General features: G+C 31.6%; 1 protein-coding gene across 3 annotated transcripts in view; it reads right to left on the reverse strand.

Annotated features, from left to right (window-relative positions):
- The window catches only part of LOC118192130 (nuclear transcription factor Y subunit gamma-like), a 64,120-nt gene that overhangs the window by 30,687 nt on the left and 18,044 nt on the right, over positions 1-15,389 (reverse strand). For all 3 annotated transcript variants that reach the window (XM_035363032.2, XM_035363031.2, XM_035363030.2), the window contains exons 2-3: positions 8,467-8,620; positions 8,235-8,306 (exon numbers count right to left, since the gene is read on the reverse strand). In XM_035363032.2, coding sequence (XP_035218923.1) covers positions 8,235-8,306; positions 8,467-8,589 — 195 coding nt within the window. In that variant the 5' untranslated portion in view covers positions 8,590-8,620. The remainder of the gene's footprint in view (positions 1-8,234; positions 8,307-8,466; positions 8,621-15,389) is intronic.

Raw genomic sequence — 15,389 nt, forward strand, 5'->3', positions numbered from 1 at the left:
GAAAGTGTTAGCACAAAAATTGAAGCAACTTACATTGAAAGAAATGTTTAATAAAGTAAACGAATAAATATTGAGCCTTTTTTTTTGTAAATTTTAATACCCTTTAGATCATAATTGCTCTTTATTTCATAAATTATGGTTTCATATTTTTAATTGTATAATTTTTGCATGCCAACTTACTAGATTTAAATTGATGATCTATAATCCGGAATCGCCGAAGTCTCGACGAGTCCGGGTTACAGACTTTGTACTGTATAATATAAACTCAAATTTATCAAAAACTAAAATTCTGCAAGTGCCTAGTGTAAAAAGAGAGATACACAGAAAATGTTAACTTCTGTAGTGAAATATATTGGCTTCTTTAATAAAAATATATCATTAACATAGCGTATTTTTGTTAAAATATCTTCAGATTAAAAAGAAAGCTAATTTTAAATTCTGAAAATAGAAACTTTGTTTGTTTACATCTAAAAAATGAGCACATATTACAGCCATTTATGAATTAATAGAATTCTACTATAAACAGTGCAAGTAAAAAGATTATTACTGAAATTAGCAAAACCTCTATAATAATATAGTATTTCTTTGATATAGTGGCTACCAAGACTGAATTGCCAATCAACCGAGATACCTCCTCCAAACCTCGCTGCATGTTTTTTTACCTCACCACGTGAATGTATATTAGCACTGGCTGTGTGTTCTTATACCTCACCATGTAATCGTATATTAGCCACATGTTACATTTTTGCTTTTGGTGCATGTTCTTATATTATTAATTTTTGATGAGCTTTTCGAATTCACGTTGTTACTTAAAAATATATTATTTTCTTGTGTGTGTGAATATGACGTTAACAATTTTTAATTTACCAATTAATGAAGTGGATGCCATATCATTTTTTCAAGAAAAAGATCTTTTACCTGACAAACGAGTATGCAAAAATGGCTGCAATGAAACCATATAGAGGTGCAATGTTAAAAATTGCAAAAAGAAGTTGGGCAACATTTTAGAAATTGGTTCAGAGGTTCTAAAATACTGTTTGTCACTGCATTCTTAGGCAGAGAAGTTGACATCCATGAAATGGTGTAATAAACAACTTGATAACATATGAATATGCTACAATTGACTGGAACAATTAGATGCAATAACATAAAATATTATGTTGTTTATTTTTACATTCACACTTCATGAGCTTGGCAGGATTATAGTTGAGATCCTAGCGCAAATCTAAAATCACCAAATACGGTTGGGGGCTGCTATAACAAAAAAGTACCAATAATATTAGGCATGAATATGAAGTTAAATTTATTTCTCAATAGATCTACATTGTATCCCTTATTACTATAAGTCTAGTAAACCTTTCAGATTGATTACTATTACGGAAAAAATAACTTATTTAATAACTAAACTAATAAAAAGGCAATTGAACAAAAAGGATTTCTAATCCAATTTTCTTTTTCATAATCCTCAGAAAAATACATGTTGAAATTATTTATCAATGAAAAAGAATGATTTTTAATGTCAGATGCTAATTCTTCTTATATTTTCAAATTTTTTAAAAGTGGTAAAAAGTTGAAAATATTATTATCCATTGATTATTAGCTTGAGTTTTTTACCATTGCATTTATTTTATGTCTAATGGTAAGCAAATTCACACTTTGTCCTTGTAATCCTAAATTTAATTCATTTAACTTTCCAAAAATATCAGCTAAATATGCTAGACATGCCAATTATAATTCACTAAATAAACATATCTGCAATTCAATTTTGAATCACAGAGGAACATTTCAATTTCTGATTAAAGTTCGAAAAGACGATTTGGATAACTACCTTACTTTGAAATGTAACAAAAATGTTTCATGTTCACTTTGCCATCTCTTGGCAAAAAAATCATAAATATTCTTGAATTTAAAGCTTGGCTTTTAATAAAATTAACAATTTTCATGTCTTGATACGAAATGATTTTCAGGTTTTCGGGAACTGTTTTGGCTACTACAGCTTTATGACAAAAGGAGCAGCAGTAAATTTAGCTTCAGGTGTGACTTTCTCCATTTGAGAAATAACAGCCAAATGTCTTCCTGTTAAAGCTCGAGCTCCGTCACTGCACACGGCAATGCACTTATTCCAAGGAATATCATTCTCAGACATAAAATTGTCAATTACTTTGAAAATATCATTTGCAGTTGCTCTAACATGAAGAGATTCAGAAAATAAATAAAACTTCGGCAATTCCTTTATCTTCTTTGAAACATATGTAAATGAATAAATGAAGAGTTTGTTATATCAGTACCTTCATCTAACTGCCATGCGAAATACTCGATGCGTTTTATTTTTTGAATAAGTGTCTCTTTTAAGGAATTTGAAATTTTATGAATTTGTCGACTTACTATATCATTTGATAAGGGAGCGTTATTAAGTCCATTAACCGCTTTTTTGTTGAGCAATGTTAAAACGATATCTTTAGCTGCTGGTAATATAAGATTTTCTCCAATAGTGTGACCCTGCTCAGTCTTGGCAATTCCTTAAAGTAAACGAATAAATATTATGATTTTTTTTTTGTAAATTTTGACTTACTAGGTAACTAAGTTTTTTCACTTGAACTAACAAAACCTTTCATTACTTGTTTACTATTTTTGAACCAGGGCTGTGGAGGCAGATTTTTGGGTAAAAGGAGTCGGAGCTGGAGTCGCTAAAGATAGATTGACTCCCCATCCAGATTTTGTTGGACAGTTTGAAGTGGAGAGTTTATTGCAGAAGGAATCATTTCTTCAATGATGAAAAGAAAAACTAATTTGCTAGACAATGAGATCTTGGGTTCAATATACGTAGATCCAAAACACCGAAATTTGTTGGATGATGAACAAATTAAGAAGGCAAAGAAAGCCATCTATGAACTTTCAATAAGAATGAAATTATTTTGAGAACAATTGGAGTATTCAAATCAGGACAGTCAAACTGCAGACATTGCAACTGAGTCTCTATCATCCTCTTCTAGTGATGAATTAGATTTTGAGACATATTTTTGAATAATATTGAAAAGTGTAAGGCAAAGTGAATGAAAATAAAGAACCAAGAGCCTTTTGATATAAAAATGAAAGAATACAAACAAGATTTCTACATGGCCTTTGAAGAAATAGAGAAATATGATTGCACTTGCAAGACACCTCTTTTAGAAATTATAAAAATCTATCCTGAAAGAAGTAATCCTAACAGTAACAGCTCTTCCTTTTACTCAAGTTAGTGTGGAAAAATTCCTCTCAGCTCTGAACTTTATCAAATCAGATCTATGGCCCTCCAACAAAGAAGATCTTATCGAAGCTATACTGTTTCTTAGAAATAACTAATGCCAGTTTTTTCATTTAATAATAAATGCTAATTAATATAATTTGCTATATCATCAATGTTCTTTTCTGTAGCATCTATTACTTCTTATACAGTCAAAAGTCGTTAATCCGGACTCGTCGGGACTTTGGCGATACTGAATTATCGATTTTTCCGGATTATAGATCATCCGTTTAAATCTGGTAAGATGGCATGCAGAAATTATAAAATTAAAAATATGAAACCATAATTTATGAAATAAAGAACAATTATGATCTAAAGGGTATCAAAATTTACAAAAAAAAAAAAAAAAAAAAAAAAAAAAGCTTAACATTTATTTGTTTACTTTATTAGACATTTCTTTCAATGTAAGTTGTTTAAGTTGCTTCATTTCATGTGATAATACTTTCTCTTTATTTTCTATAAACAGACATAATTTCTTGTTCAGTGACAAAGTTCCGCTGTTCAAGTCCTTATAATTGCTGTGTCGAGAATACCGACTAATTTGTCAATCAAAATTTTTTCATTTTCAATAACCTCTGTGTTACTTTCTTCACTATTGGAAGCAAATTATAATGACGAGGAATTTGATTTAAATCATATCAAAGACGGAGTACATTGAGATGAAATACTACATTTAGTAACAAATTATAAGCCAAATAAAATAAAAACATCTGCTCTGAAGATCAGGATAGTGCTGACAGATCAACTTCCAATTCATTGCGCGCCGCGGCGTCCCCCCCCCACCACGGAGCAGCGTGAAATTGATAAACAGATTTTGGAATGGTTAGAGAAATAAAGGATATGCCTTTATCCATTTTTTGCAGCAATTCCACGTTTTGTTTGATGGATATCGAAATATACTTTCACTTTGTAGATCATTTGGCAGCTCCAGCATCGGAAATTCTATTTGACATAATCGATAGTTCAAGCTTACTTTTATAAAATTGCTCTAACAATCTGCAAAGAAAATAATAAGCCGGATCCATATCAAAGATTAAGGAACAGCGCAATCTGTAACATTAACTGAAATAGATAATTAGATAATTTTAGCTTATACCGTCCGTTATACATTAAACACGCATGCATAAATGTATTATGTGCATGCGCACACTCATAAGTGCAGCCGTAAAGGTCTTATGTGCATGCGTAAATGCCTATGCGCCTGCGTCAACGCGACGCACGCACAGAAAGTTTGTAGCTTTGAGGTCCAGATTATAGATCATTCCGGATTATGGGTGTCCAAATTAACGACTTTTGACTGTATATTAAAAAAAGCCTTAACCCATATGTATATGTTTACACATATGAGGGAGTCGGACATTTTCCCTACCGACTCCACAGCCCTGTTTTGAACTCCGATAATTTTCTCTTAAGATATTCTTCAGATTTGTGCCTTTAAATTAGTCTGCTTATATACAAGATATCATTTAAGATATGATGGTTTCATACTCTGATTGGATAATATTTCACCGCAAACAACACTTTGAGGTTGAGGGTGCATTTCTTCTCCATTCTAAGTAAACTCAAATGATAATATTTTCTATAAAAATTTTTTCTTTCCTTTTCAATTTTGTTAGTGGTAGCATATTGTCCTGGATCTATCACCTGTGAGTTATCCCTTTTTTGCTTAGTCAATCCTAGCTATTTTTCCATTTTGAAAATCTAGGTTTGTTTTATTATATTTTCACAAGTATTTAAACATACAATATATTATATTACGGGTTCTTCAAACACAAATGATGATATTCTCAAATCGCATAGAAAATTGAACGACTACAAAGCTACAAGAAGGCAAAATAACTGCTGTTAAAGACAGCAAATAGACGTAAAAAATTATTCTAATTGAAAATAGAGCAATATGAGCCTGGCAATGGTGGCAACATAGAGTGTAGACATGTTAATAGATTTATCAACTCTAAAAGAATTAATGAGTTATTATTATCTTTTTATATTTCTGATTTTTATTTCCTATTAAATACAACATCCATTTCTATTACTCCTTTTAAAAAAATCATTTATGTGAAAATTTTGTTATGTTAGGAAAAAGAATATTTTAGAAAATAAAAACAGATTATTTTGCTTAAGTCTATGAGAGGCTATTAACCATGAACAAAGCTCAGATCGCCTAAATTTAAGAGTATTAGAGAAGAAATTTAACCCTTTGACGGTTATGGAAATGAGCAGTTTCCGTTTACTTAATTCGAGCAGCATTAGGAGTAAACAGTAGTCGAAAGTGGCAGCTGTTTTCCCCCGCCATTCTTCCGAAAATGTCACCTTTCTCTGGCGATGCCGTAGATAGCTCGCCTCGCGGGTTTTAAAAATTTCTTAAAGTATTTGTAGTACATAAATAACAGTTTTTACGTACTTTAAAATAATTATTAAACAGTAAATTATAAATGATTATAACCAATTATATAAATAATAATAGTTAATTATAAATATAAGACAAATATTAAATTGAAAGGACTAAATAAATACAACTAATGTAAAACTTTATGAAGCAAAGTATAAATACAGTAATTACCTAAAAATCTTTTTGTGTGTGATATACTTTAAAACATGGAATTGCACATAATGGGGCATTACAATCTTTGCAATATGCACGTGTTTCACGGCGAATTCTTTTTCCATTAGCATCATTTTTGCTGCAACATACCACACATCGTCTAGTAGGTTCTTTCTTTTTTTCTGTAGGTGGAATATAATCAGGAAAGTGGCGTGCTGACAATCTTAAAGTATTCGAAACTGTTTCAGCAGGTTTTAATTTCAAATGTCTATGAGTGTGATATTTCTCAACAATTCTTTCAGCTAGTTCAATTCTGAATTCCAAATTTGATTTTTTATTCCCTTTTTTTTTTCCACAGCTGAAAAGCATTAAAAATTGTTATGTCCAATAAATAACGAAATATTTTCTTATAATATTTCCTGTGTCGAGATCGGGTTACATCATAGTATTCTTTGCTCTTAAATTTATTTAAATTTTCAGCAGCAAAAATGTTGGTTTCCGTAACAATATGATTTATAATCTCATCAGTAAAAAACAGCTCAAAATACTCTAGTGGATCAGAAATATTTGTCACGCAAGCTTTCATGCCTACATCACCAGTAAAACTAAATCGGCTAGGAGCGTGAGAACTTGAATCAATTATACACCACTGTCGAACACTCGAAAAATCTTCCTCATCGCTTGAATCGTCTTCTGAGCTTGAAATACTGTGAACAAAGTCTTCATCAGATTCAAAACTTGATAAGCTTTCTGTATCATAATCATAATCATCATCATAACTATCTAACTTTCGCTTTTGAGCCATTTTACTGTACAAACACCCTAAAAACCGCGCCAAAATATGTATAAAATGAACAAGGTCAAAACAAAAACAAAAAAAAAAAAAAATTCCACCTTCATTATGCAAAGAAATTCATGGAACTCATACTGCCATCTGTAGACAGTAAAACTAACTAAATTCATTTAATAATTCGTTTGAAACACAATCAGTGCAGAATAATAATGGCGAACGAAGTCAGCGCGTCGGCGCGCTTTGGGGAAAAATTTCACTATGCGAGTAGTGCTCGTTACTAACTATTTCGGTCAAAATCTTGCTCCCGAGCGGAACTCGTTTGCGCGCATTATGAAGCACGATTCGATTGCGAGCTGAACTCGTTCATAACCATCAAAGGGTTAAACAGAATGTTTAGGTATCTATGTTTTGAATTTAATGGTTAAAAGTACTTTGTTTCTTTGCATACCACCTATTTTTCTCTTGTGTACCACTGCTTGAGAATCGCTGTTCTATTGTATTCTAAAATATATTTTGAGTTTGTGTCATTAAGACATGAAAACAATTTCTCTGATCTTCAGTTCAAATTTAAACACATTGTTAAGCCTCATCTTTTCTTTTCTTTCTTTCTTTCTTTCTTTTCTTTTTTTTTTTTTTTACACATCAGTGGTGAAAAGGAATAGATTCTTGAATACAGTATTAATACACTTTCTAGATATGAAAAAGAAAAACACAGTAAAAGATAAGAGAATTTTTTTTTTCACAAATTCAGAATTTTAGTTCTTGCATTTTCTCTTAATTGGTGGATAGCGATGCATGTAGAGAACAAAATGACAGCAGTGAACTGATTTAAAAATCAAAGATCTTATTGCTGAGGTGTTTGTAAACATTGTGTTTACTTTTGCTGTCATTTACAAATACATGAATGATTTTAAAATTAATTTTCCTATTAAATACTTTTCTAACACATAAAATATTTCAATGCATTTTTTACAAACATGCCTTTGAAAAATTTCCCTAATCATTAATCCATTTTCTTTCCACTATTATTTTCCCTTTCACTGACATTATTTCATTTGGGAGTAAACAGTGTATCTCAACTGTGCAAGCTGACTGGGGGGGGGAAGAACTTTAACATTTTTTTTTTTTTTTAAAATCCTTCTCTATTATTTCATTCATCGATTACTTTAAAAAATATCAAGTAAACAAACTCGTAAGATAACTGCCAATAATTTTAAAAAATAAAACATAACCTACATTAAAAAATAATACTTTTGTATTAAATAATTCTTAACATGTATGTTTTCATAGTTATTAATACATACACAATGCAAATTAAGGTGTAAAAATTTTTAAAAAGTAAACAAAAAATGAAGAAAGACATGATCTCTAATTGAAACAATCTCTGTAAGCATTTCACTATTTTACAATGGAAAAACGAGATAACCAAATTAAAATGAATACCTTTATCTAAAAATGGATTAATGATTAGGGAATTTCATCACAGCATGTATATTAAATATGACAAGCAAATTATTATTTCCTAATAAATCTTTACATGTTCTAAACCAACATGTATAACTACTTTTATATTTATTTACAAATTCATTATAGAAGAATTACAGTTTCCATACTTTTACATCTTCATCCAATTTCATTATCTTCTTTATACGAGCCAAAGGTAATTCTTGATTTTTAAAATCATTCTGAAGAGAGAAAAAAAAAATCAACAACAATTACATACAGAAACATAAAGTGGTAATTAATAAGTCTCCAATTTTTCACACTGAGAAAATACATTAAGGTGATAATATATATTAGATAATTCAGAATTACTAACCCTCAAATAACAAAAGCAAAACTTACTGCACCCAGATTTCTAATTTCTTCCATCTCTCTATCCCAAAATACATCCAAAACTTGTTGAGCTTCGTTAGTATTACCATGGGAAGTATTACTTGACTGGCTGAAAGTTTCTGGTTGTGACATGATTTAATTAAAAAATTTTAATTCTTTGAATCTAGAAAAAAGTATTAATATTCAGTTTAAATTGACTTATACAATAAGATTTGCAAAAAGCGTATATACAGAAGCTGTTCACACATTTTTTAGACGATGTATATTGTATTCACAAAACTAAATTACATAAAATTCTTGTGTTTTAAATGTTCTATTTGACATCCCTTATTCTGAACTATCTTTTGAGACTGCAATTTCCAGGATAATAATGCCTTTTGAAGTGGCAGAAGAGGTTTTCTATCCCATTCCTCCCGAACAACTTTCCAGTGTCCTGTTAGGGTTTTGGGACAACGTTTGGATAATGCAGTTTTTAAAAGTCCGAAAGCGCAAAAATCCATAGGTGACACATCGGGAGATTTAGTAGGGATATCAGTGAAGGGTATGGCCTTGATACCAGATTTTTGTTCCATTTCTTTCAGGAAATTTACAGTGGATTTTGATGTGTGACTCCTAGCTTTGTCCCGATGGAGTCTCACAGATTGATGGCACTGTGGGTAAAGCAATGGTATTTCATTCAGAAAAATTGGCGATAAAATATGTTCCTGATAGTATTTGGAGTTAATCTTGACATGTTTTTGCATTCTCTTTATTTTTAACTTGCCATTATAAGAAAAACTAGCAACAATCATGAATCCCTTAGAAAAACTTTCTTTCGATTCTTTGAACCATGTACTTAAATTTTTTTCTCCCCTTTTATGATAATAAATGGCTCTTTTTTTTGTTACAATTATTTAAATACACCCATGCTTCATCTATGGTGACAATTGTTTTCCATTTTTCTTTGGATAAGTGTTTCTGATATAGAATTCTGCAGCGTGTCCTGCATTGAGCGATATGCTTTGGAAGAAGACGATGCACATTGCGTTTTTTCGCTTTCTTAAGATTTAAATCAACGTTTATCATTTTGTTTACAGTGGACACCGAGCATTTTAATGATTTTGCAACTGTCCTTTGACTAGGGGGATTTTCTTTTAACATTAAACAATGTACCTTTGCAATAGTCGAAGATGTCCATTTTTTCCTTGGATACTTGTTTGGAATTTTTTTCCCACTTGAAGTTCCAATTTGACGTTTTTTTTTTCTTTTCTTGTTGATGATATTACCTATCGACGCTTTAGATATCACAAAACCATGACTCTCACATCGTTTTTGGATAATGGAGTATGCATATTTCTCTTCGGAAAGAGTGTAAATGTAGCCTTCGAACCACTGCTTTGTTAAATTCGCCATTTTGAATAAAAACAAAACTTTCAAAGCACAGACGATAATTTTGACTTTTAAAAACATAGTACAATTGCAATTACTTCTTTTGCAGTAAACAATTTTTTATTACTGCTTACCAAAATCGTCTAAAAATGTGTGAACAGCCTCTGTACATATATAAATTTATTCAACATAAAAACAATTTTAAATTCATATATATTTTCTACAAATATTAATGTTATAATAAAACAATCCTTATAATAATATTTTAATATAAAACAGTGCTTAAGCATATCATATATATTAACTTATGGCAGTAAAAACAATTATTTAATGTCAAAATTTCTACTGGACATCAATAACTGATATGCAGCAAGCCAGATTTTACGAGAATACGAGTTGAGCTACATAAAATTCCAAATAAAAATTTAAATAAATATTAACTAATCTTTTTTTGCTATAAATCAAATATATTTATGCTAGTTAAATTTGAGAATAATATGGTACAACAGTAAATTCTTGTAAAATGTTGGACAAGTTATAACCAAAGGAAAACAAATTATTACTTAGAAAAAAAGCGGTATGATATTCTTTAAATCTCCTATGGGAATGTTCCTATTTTACTAATGTTAAAATGTGATTTTAGCATGCCAACCTAGATTTAAGACTAACATTTTATTTTAACTTCTTTCTAACCACACATGAATTTTATTCCTTAAATATACATCCATTTTTTATTATTAATGCATACAGTTTTGACATAATACTCAAAAGTTTACGATAAACATATAGTGGAATTAGATGACAGCTGCATTAAATTAGAGCTATTAACAATACTTTAGTACTTGGAGATACATATCATATATATTAGCTTATGGCAGTAAAAACAATTATTTAATGCCAAATTTCTAGTGTACATTTTTTTTCTGTTATTCAACATCTTTCATATAAATTGAAACTGGTTACTCTATTGCAAATGCTTTACTTGATTCAGAAGAAAACTTGAAAGATGCAAATATTGTTGGACGGAGAGTTACACCCATGTCTTCTCGGGGATTCAAACCCCGGCCAACAGATACGGCAGTCAGCGTCACTAACCACTGTGCATTTATATAGTATGACTGCTTGGTAAATGTACTAACTGTAATGAAAAAATAGTTGCAGCAATTGAAACATGTGCAATTATATGGTATAATTGATTGATATATAATAGGTAGTGAATAACTTTTGTATTTCATGTCTATTACAATTGGGATTTAGTTCTTGTTTTTCTGTAGATCAGGAATGTCAAACTCATAGGTACACTTGGGCCAAACAAACAAGGTTTAACTTTAGGGCGGGCCGCAAAAAAAAAAAAAAAAAAAAAAAAAAAAAAAAAAAAAAAATCAATATTCATAGAAACGTAGATTTATTTCGAATAATACAATAATAAACATATATATATATTTATACAGAAAAGAACAAGAAAAATTTAATGTTTACGTCCTGATACTTGACGACATCTCTTCTCTGCTATTATCTTTCCTATTTCGGGAGAAATTTTGTTTGTAGTGATAACTTTCAACGCTGACCCAAGGTGAGCATCATTAATACGGTTTCTAATAGGAGACTTATTACCTTTCATGACTGAAAATAACTGCTCGCACCGATAAGTGCTACCAAACATGGAAATAATTTCATATGCGAATTTTTGAGTATTTTCAAACCTGGCTGGTAAATATTTGTAAAATTCAGGCGCGCCCACTTCAATGAATTTTGCTTTCAAATTTGAGTTGTATTGAATCTCGATCACCTCCATTTGCATATGGCTGGGTACTGAGTCAATACTTATTGAGAAAATCGAAGAAAACAAAAAAAAATTGTCTTCGAGGGAACTAGAATCACTAAACCTCGTTTCAAATTCAGTTGTTAAATTTGCAATTTTTTCTGCGTATTTTTGATACGAACAAGTATCATCTAAACTTGATTTGTTCATGCTGCACGTCGGGAAGTGCATCAAATCTTCATTTTTAAGTTGTTTTTCCCAAAGAACTAGTTGACATTTGAATGCTTTAATTATGTCAAACATGTTTGTAATGATATGATCTTTTCCTTGGTACGATAAATTAAAATCAGTTAAGTGTTTGGTTATATCAACCAAGAAAGATAAATCTTGTATCCATATTGTATCGTAAACATACTCACGTCTTGATTTTTCATTTTTAAAAACTGACATATTTCTTCTTTCAAATCCCAGAATTGTTTGAGAATCTTGGAGCAAGATAACCAACGTACCTCGGTATAGTAGGACAAAACCGAATATTCACTATCTAACTCACTTAAGAAAGCAGTGAATTGATGCTGATTTAAACCTCGAGATCTTATAAAATTTATAACTTTTTTTATATATGACAAAACATTCTCCATATTTATTACTTTCGTGCATAGAACTTCTTGATGTATAATACAATGCATATGATGAATGTTTGAACCGTGAATTTCACTAAGTTTTTTTCTTAGTAATGCCACGAAGCCCTTGTTTTTCCCGGTAATTGATGGAGCGCCATCTGTAGCTACAGAATTTAATTTTGCCAAAGGTAGATTGTATTTCTGCAGAAGTCCCGAAACAGAAATAAATATATCTTCTCCTGTGGTAGTACCAGCCCCCCCCGGCGGTCGACGTAGAGAACTCTGCGAAGCTACTGGCTAGGATCTGTACCTAGGCAGTCTCGGCCACGGGGGATAAAATTTATGAACATGGTGGTTTTGAAGCCCCTGGGAAAGGTCACTTATTGGCCGGCCTCGGGGACTGGCATGTCCTGAGCGGTGTGGAACCATAGCCGAAGGGCTAGTTCCCCTCGGTTTGCTGGGTAACAGCCCACTGCGACGGGCTTGCCCATGCAACTGGTAGGAGCATCTAGACGACCGGTGCTGCCTGGTGTCGTATCCAGGTGGTGCGCTGCTCCCTTGGAGGGTAATAGTGGAGGTTGAACCTCCATGATGTGCCCAAAGGGGGAGTGGACCTGTAATGTGATTGAGTTACACGAGGCAGTGAAGCCCAAATTGTTGTGGTAGTACCAGGCATCGGTATTAGTTCCGGTAATTCCTCAAAAATGTTAAAATTCTTGTCACAAGAATGAAGAAACACTGTTAATTGAGCTTTGCCACTAATGTCCGTGCTCTCGTCACAGGCAATAGAGAAACTTTTGAAACTAGATGATTTTGCTTTGATCTGATCACTTAAATTCGTGGCTAAATCAGTAACTCTTTCCGCAACTGTATTTCGAGACAATGAAATTGATTAAAAAGCTTTCACATTTCCAGGACAAACAATTTCTCCAGCTTTCATTAGGCATTCCTTGATGAAATCACCATCAGTAAAAGGCTTCGAATGTTTAGCTGTCAACTCAGACAAGACGTAGCTTGCATGTACCGCCGCTTCACTTTCTTGCAATACTTTACTAAACATGACTGTTGCTTTTTCACTCCTAACTTGAGCTCTTTCAACTTTTTTTCTCTCATTAATCCTTTGTAATTGTTATATTTCGATTTGCGTTGTTCGTAATGACGTTTAATATTATATAACTTTGGTACATTAATAGTATTATTACATATCAAGCAGATTATTTTATCTTTTATTTCACAGCAAAAATATTCCAATTCCCATTTTACTTGGAATATTCTATGTTCGTCAGCGATTTTTCGTTTAATTTTACTAATACTTGGTTTTGATATAGACATACTGAATACAAAGGGCTGGAATAAACATGGTTAACGTTAAAAAGTTAACAAAAATTTATTCTTTCCACAAGAGATAAATCAAAATGCTGAAATATTTCTTCAAAAATATTCTAACAATATCACAAAATGTCAAACGTTTAGCAAAAATCAATTCAAAACAGAGAAACTAATTCTATCTCACAGCGAAATCGCTACAAATCAATCACAGCATTAAGTAAACAAACAGTTCGCTAGAACTACGGCTACTACTGAGATGAGTTGTTTGTTCTTGGCTTTTATAAGCTTTATAATTAATTTCTCGAATATACTGGAAACATCAATAAATATCTGGATTTTTGTGGACGGCAACAGCAATTACGAGATACTTATTTATTATTGTTCTATTTTTAACCTTCCAACACAGCTGTCTTTTCAAAAAACGTCTGCGTTGCTAAGGCAACATGAAGCAAATCTAATTAGAATTCTAAATAAAAAAACTAAATAAATAAATAACTATGAAATCCGTAACAATATGAATTAAGTAATAATTAATAATAAAGCAAAGTGCATGCACATGCATGCACTAATGTATCGTACAAAACTATGATTGGAAAACTGAGACAATGAGTTCAGCCACATTCGGCTATCGGGGGATGCGTACAAGTTCTGAGTGCACGTGTCCCCCAAAAGCTGAAGGTAGCTGAACGCAAGCTACTCACACGCATTTGTAATTTAAGTAGTGTGTGTGTCAGCTCGTTGTGAGTAATCTAACAACACTGAATAAATTATCGTTAATTACTTAGTGGTAAACATTTCATTTTTTTCTTCGTCAATATGTTATTTTATTATTATATATTATTATTTGCCGCTATATTGGCCGAGCCGCAAAAATATTTGTTGTGGGCAGCATGCGGCCCGCGAGTTTGACATCCTTGCTGTAGATGTTTCTAATTACTTAAAGAAATCGGGCACTATTATAGCCATTTTATAAGCATGATTATATATACAGTCAAAAGTCTTTAATCCAGAATGATCTATAATCCGGACCTCAAAACTACAAACTTTCTGCGCATAATACCTTTACGCATGCACGCTTAATGTATAACGGATGGTATAAGCTAAGCTAAAATTATCTATTTCAGTTAATGTTGCAGATTGCGTTGTTCCTTAATCTTCTAATTGAATCCGGCTTATTAATTTTTGCAGACTGTTAGAGCAATTTTATAAAAGTAAGCTTGAACTTTCGATTACGTCAAAAAGAATTTCTGCTTCTGAAGCTGCCAAAGGATCTACAAAGCGAAAGCATGTTTCGATGTCCATCAAACAAAAAGTGCAATTGCTGCAAAAAATGGATAAAGGCATATCCTTTGTGTCTCTAACAATTCCAAAATCTGTTTATCAATTTCACGCTGCTCTGCGGCAGAGAGGAGGACGTTGCGGCACACAATGAACTGGAAGTTGATCTGTCACACTATCCTTATCTTCAGGGCAGATGTTTTTATTTTATTCGGCTTATAATCCCTTACTAAACGTAGTATTTCATCTCTTAGTACTCCATCTTTGATATGATTTAAATCAAATTCCTCGTCATTATAAATATCACAAATACACATCAAATAGTTTTCTGGTTGCAATTTTCTAATTTCGACTATGAGCGCGTTGAAAGAAATGTTTAATAAAGTAAACAAATAAATATTAAGCTTTTTTTTGTAAATTTTGATACCCTTTAGATCATAATTTTTAATTTTATAATTTCTGCATGCAATCTTACCAGATTTAAACTGATAATCTATAATCTGGAATCGACGAAGTCCCGACGAGTCCGGATTAAAGACTTTTGACTGTATTATATGTAATAGAATAAATTA

Source organism: Stegodyphus dumicola, chromosome 12 (genome assembly GCF_044657685.1).
Source record: "Stegodyphus dumicola isolate Sdum_Otavi_A_Nest chromosome 12, ASM4465768v1".
Classification (NCBI taxonomy): Eukaryota; Metazoa; Arthropoda; class Arachnida; order Araneae; family Eresidae; genus Stegodyphus; species Stegodyphus dumicola.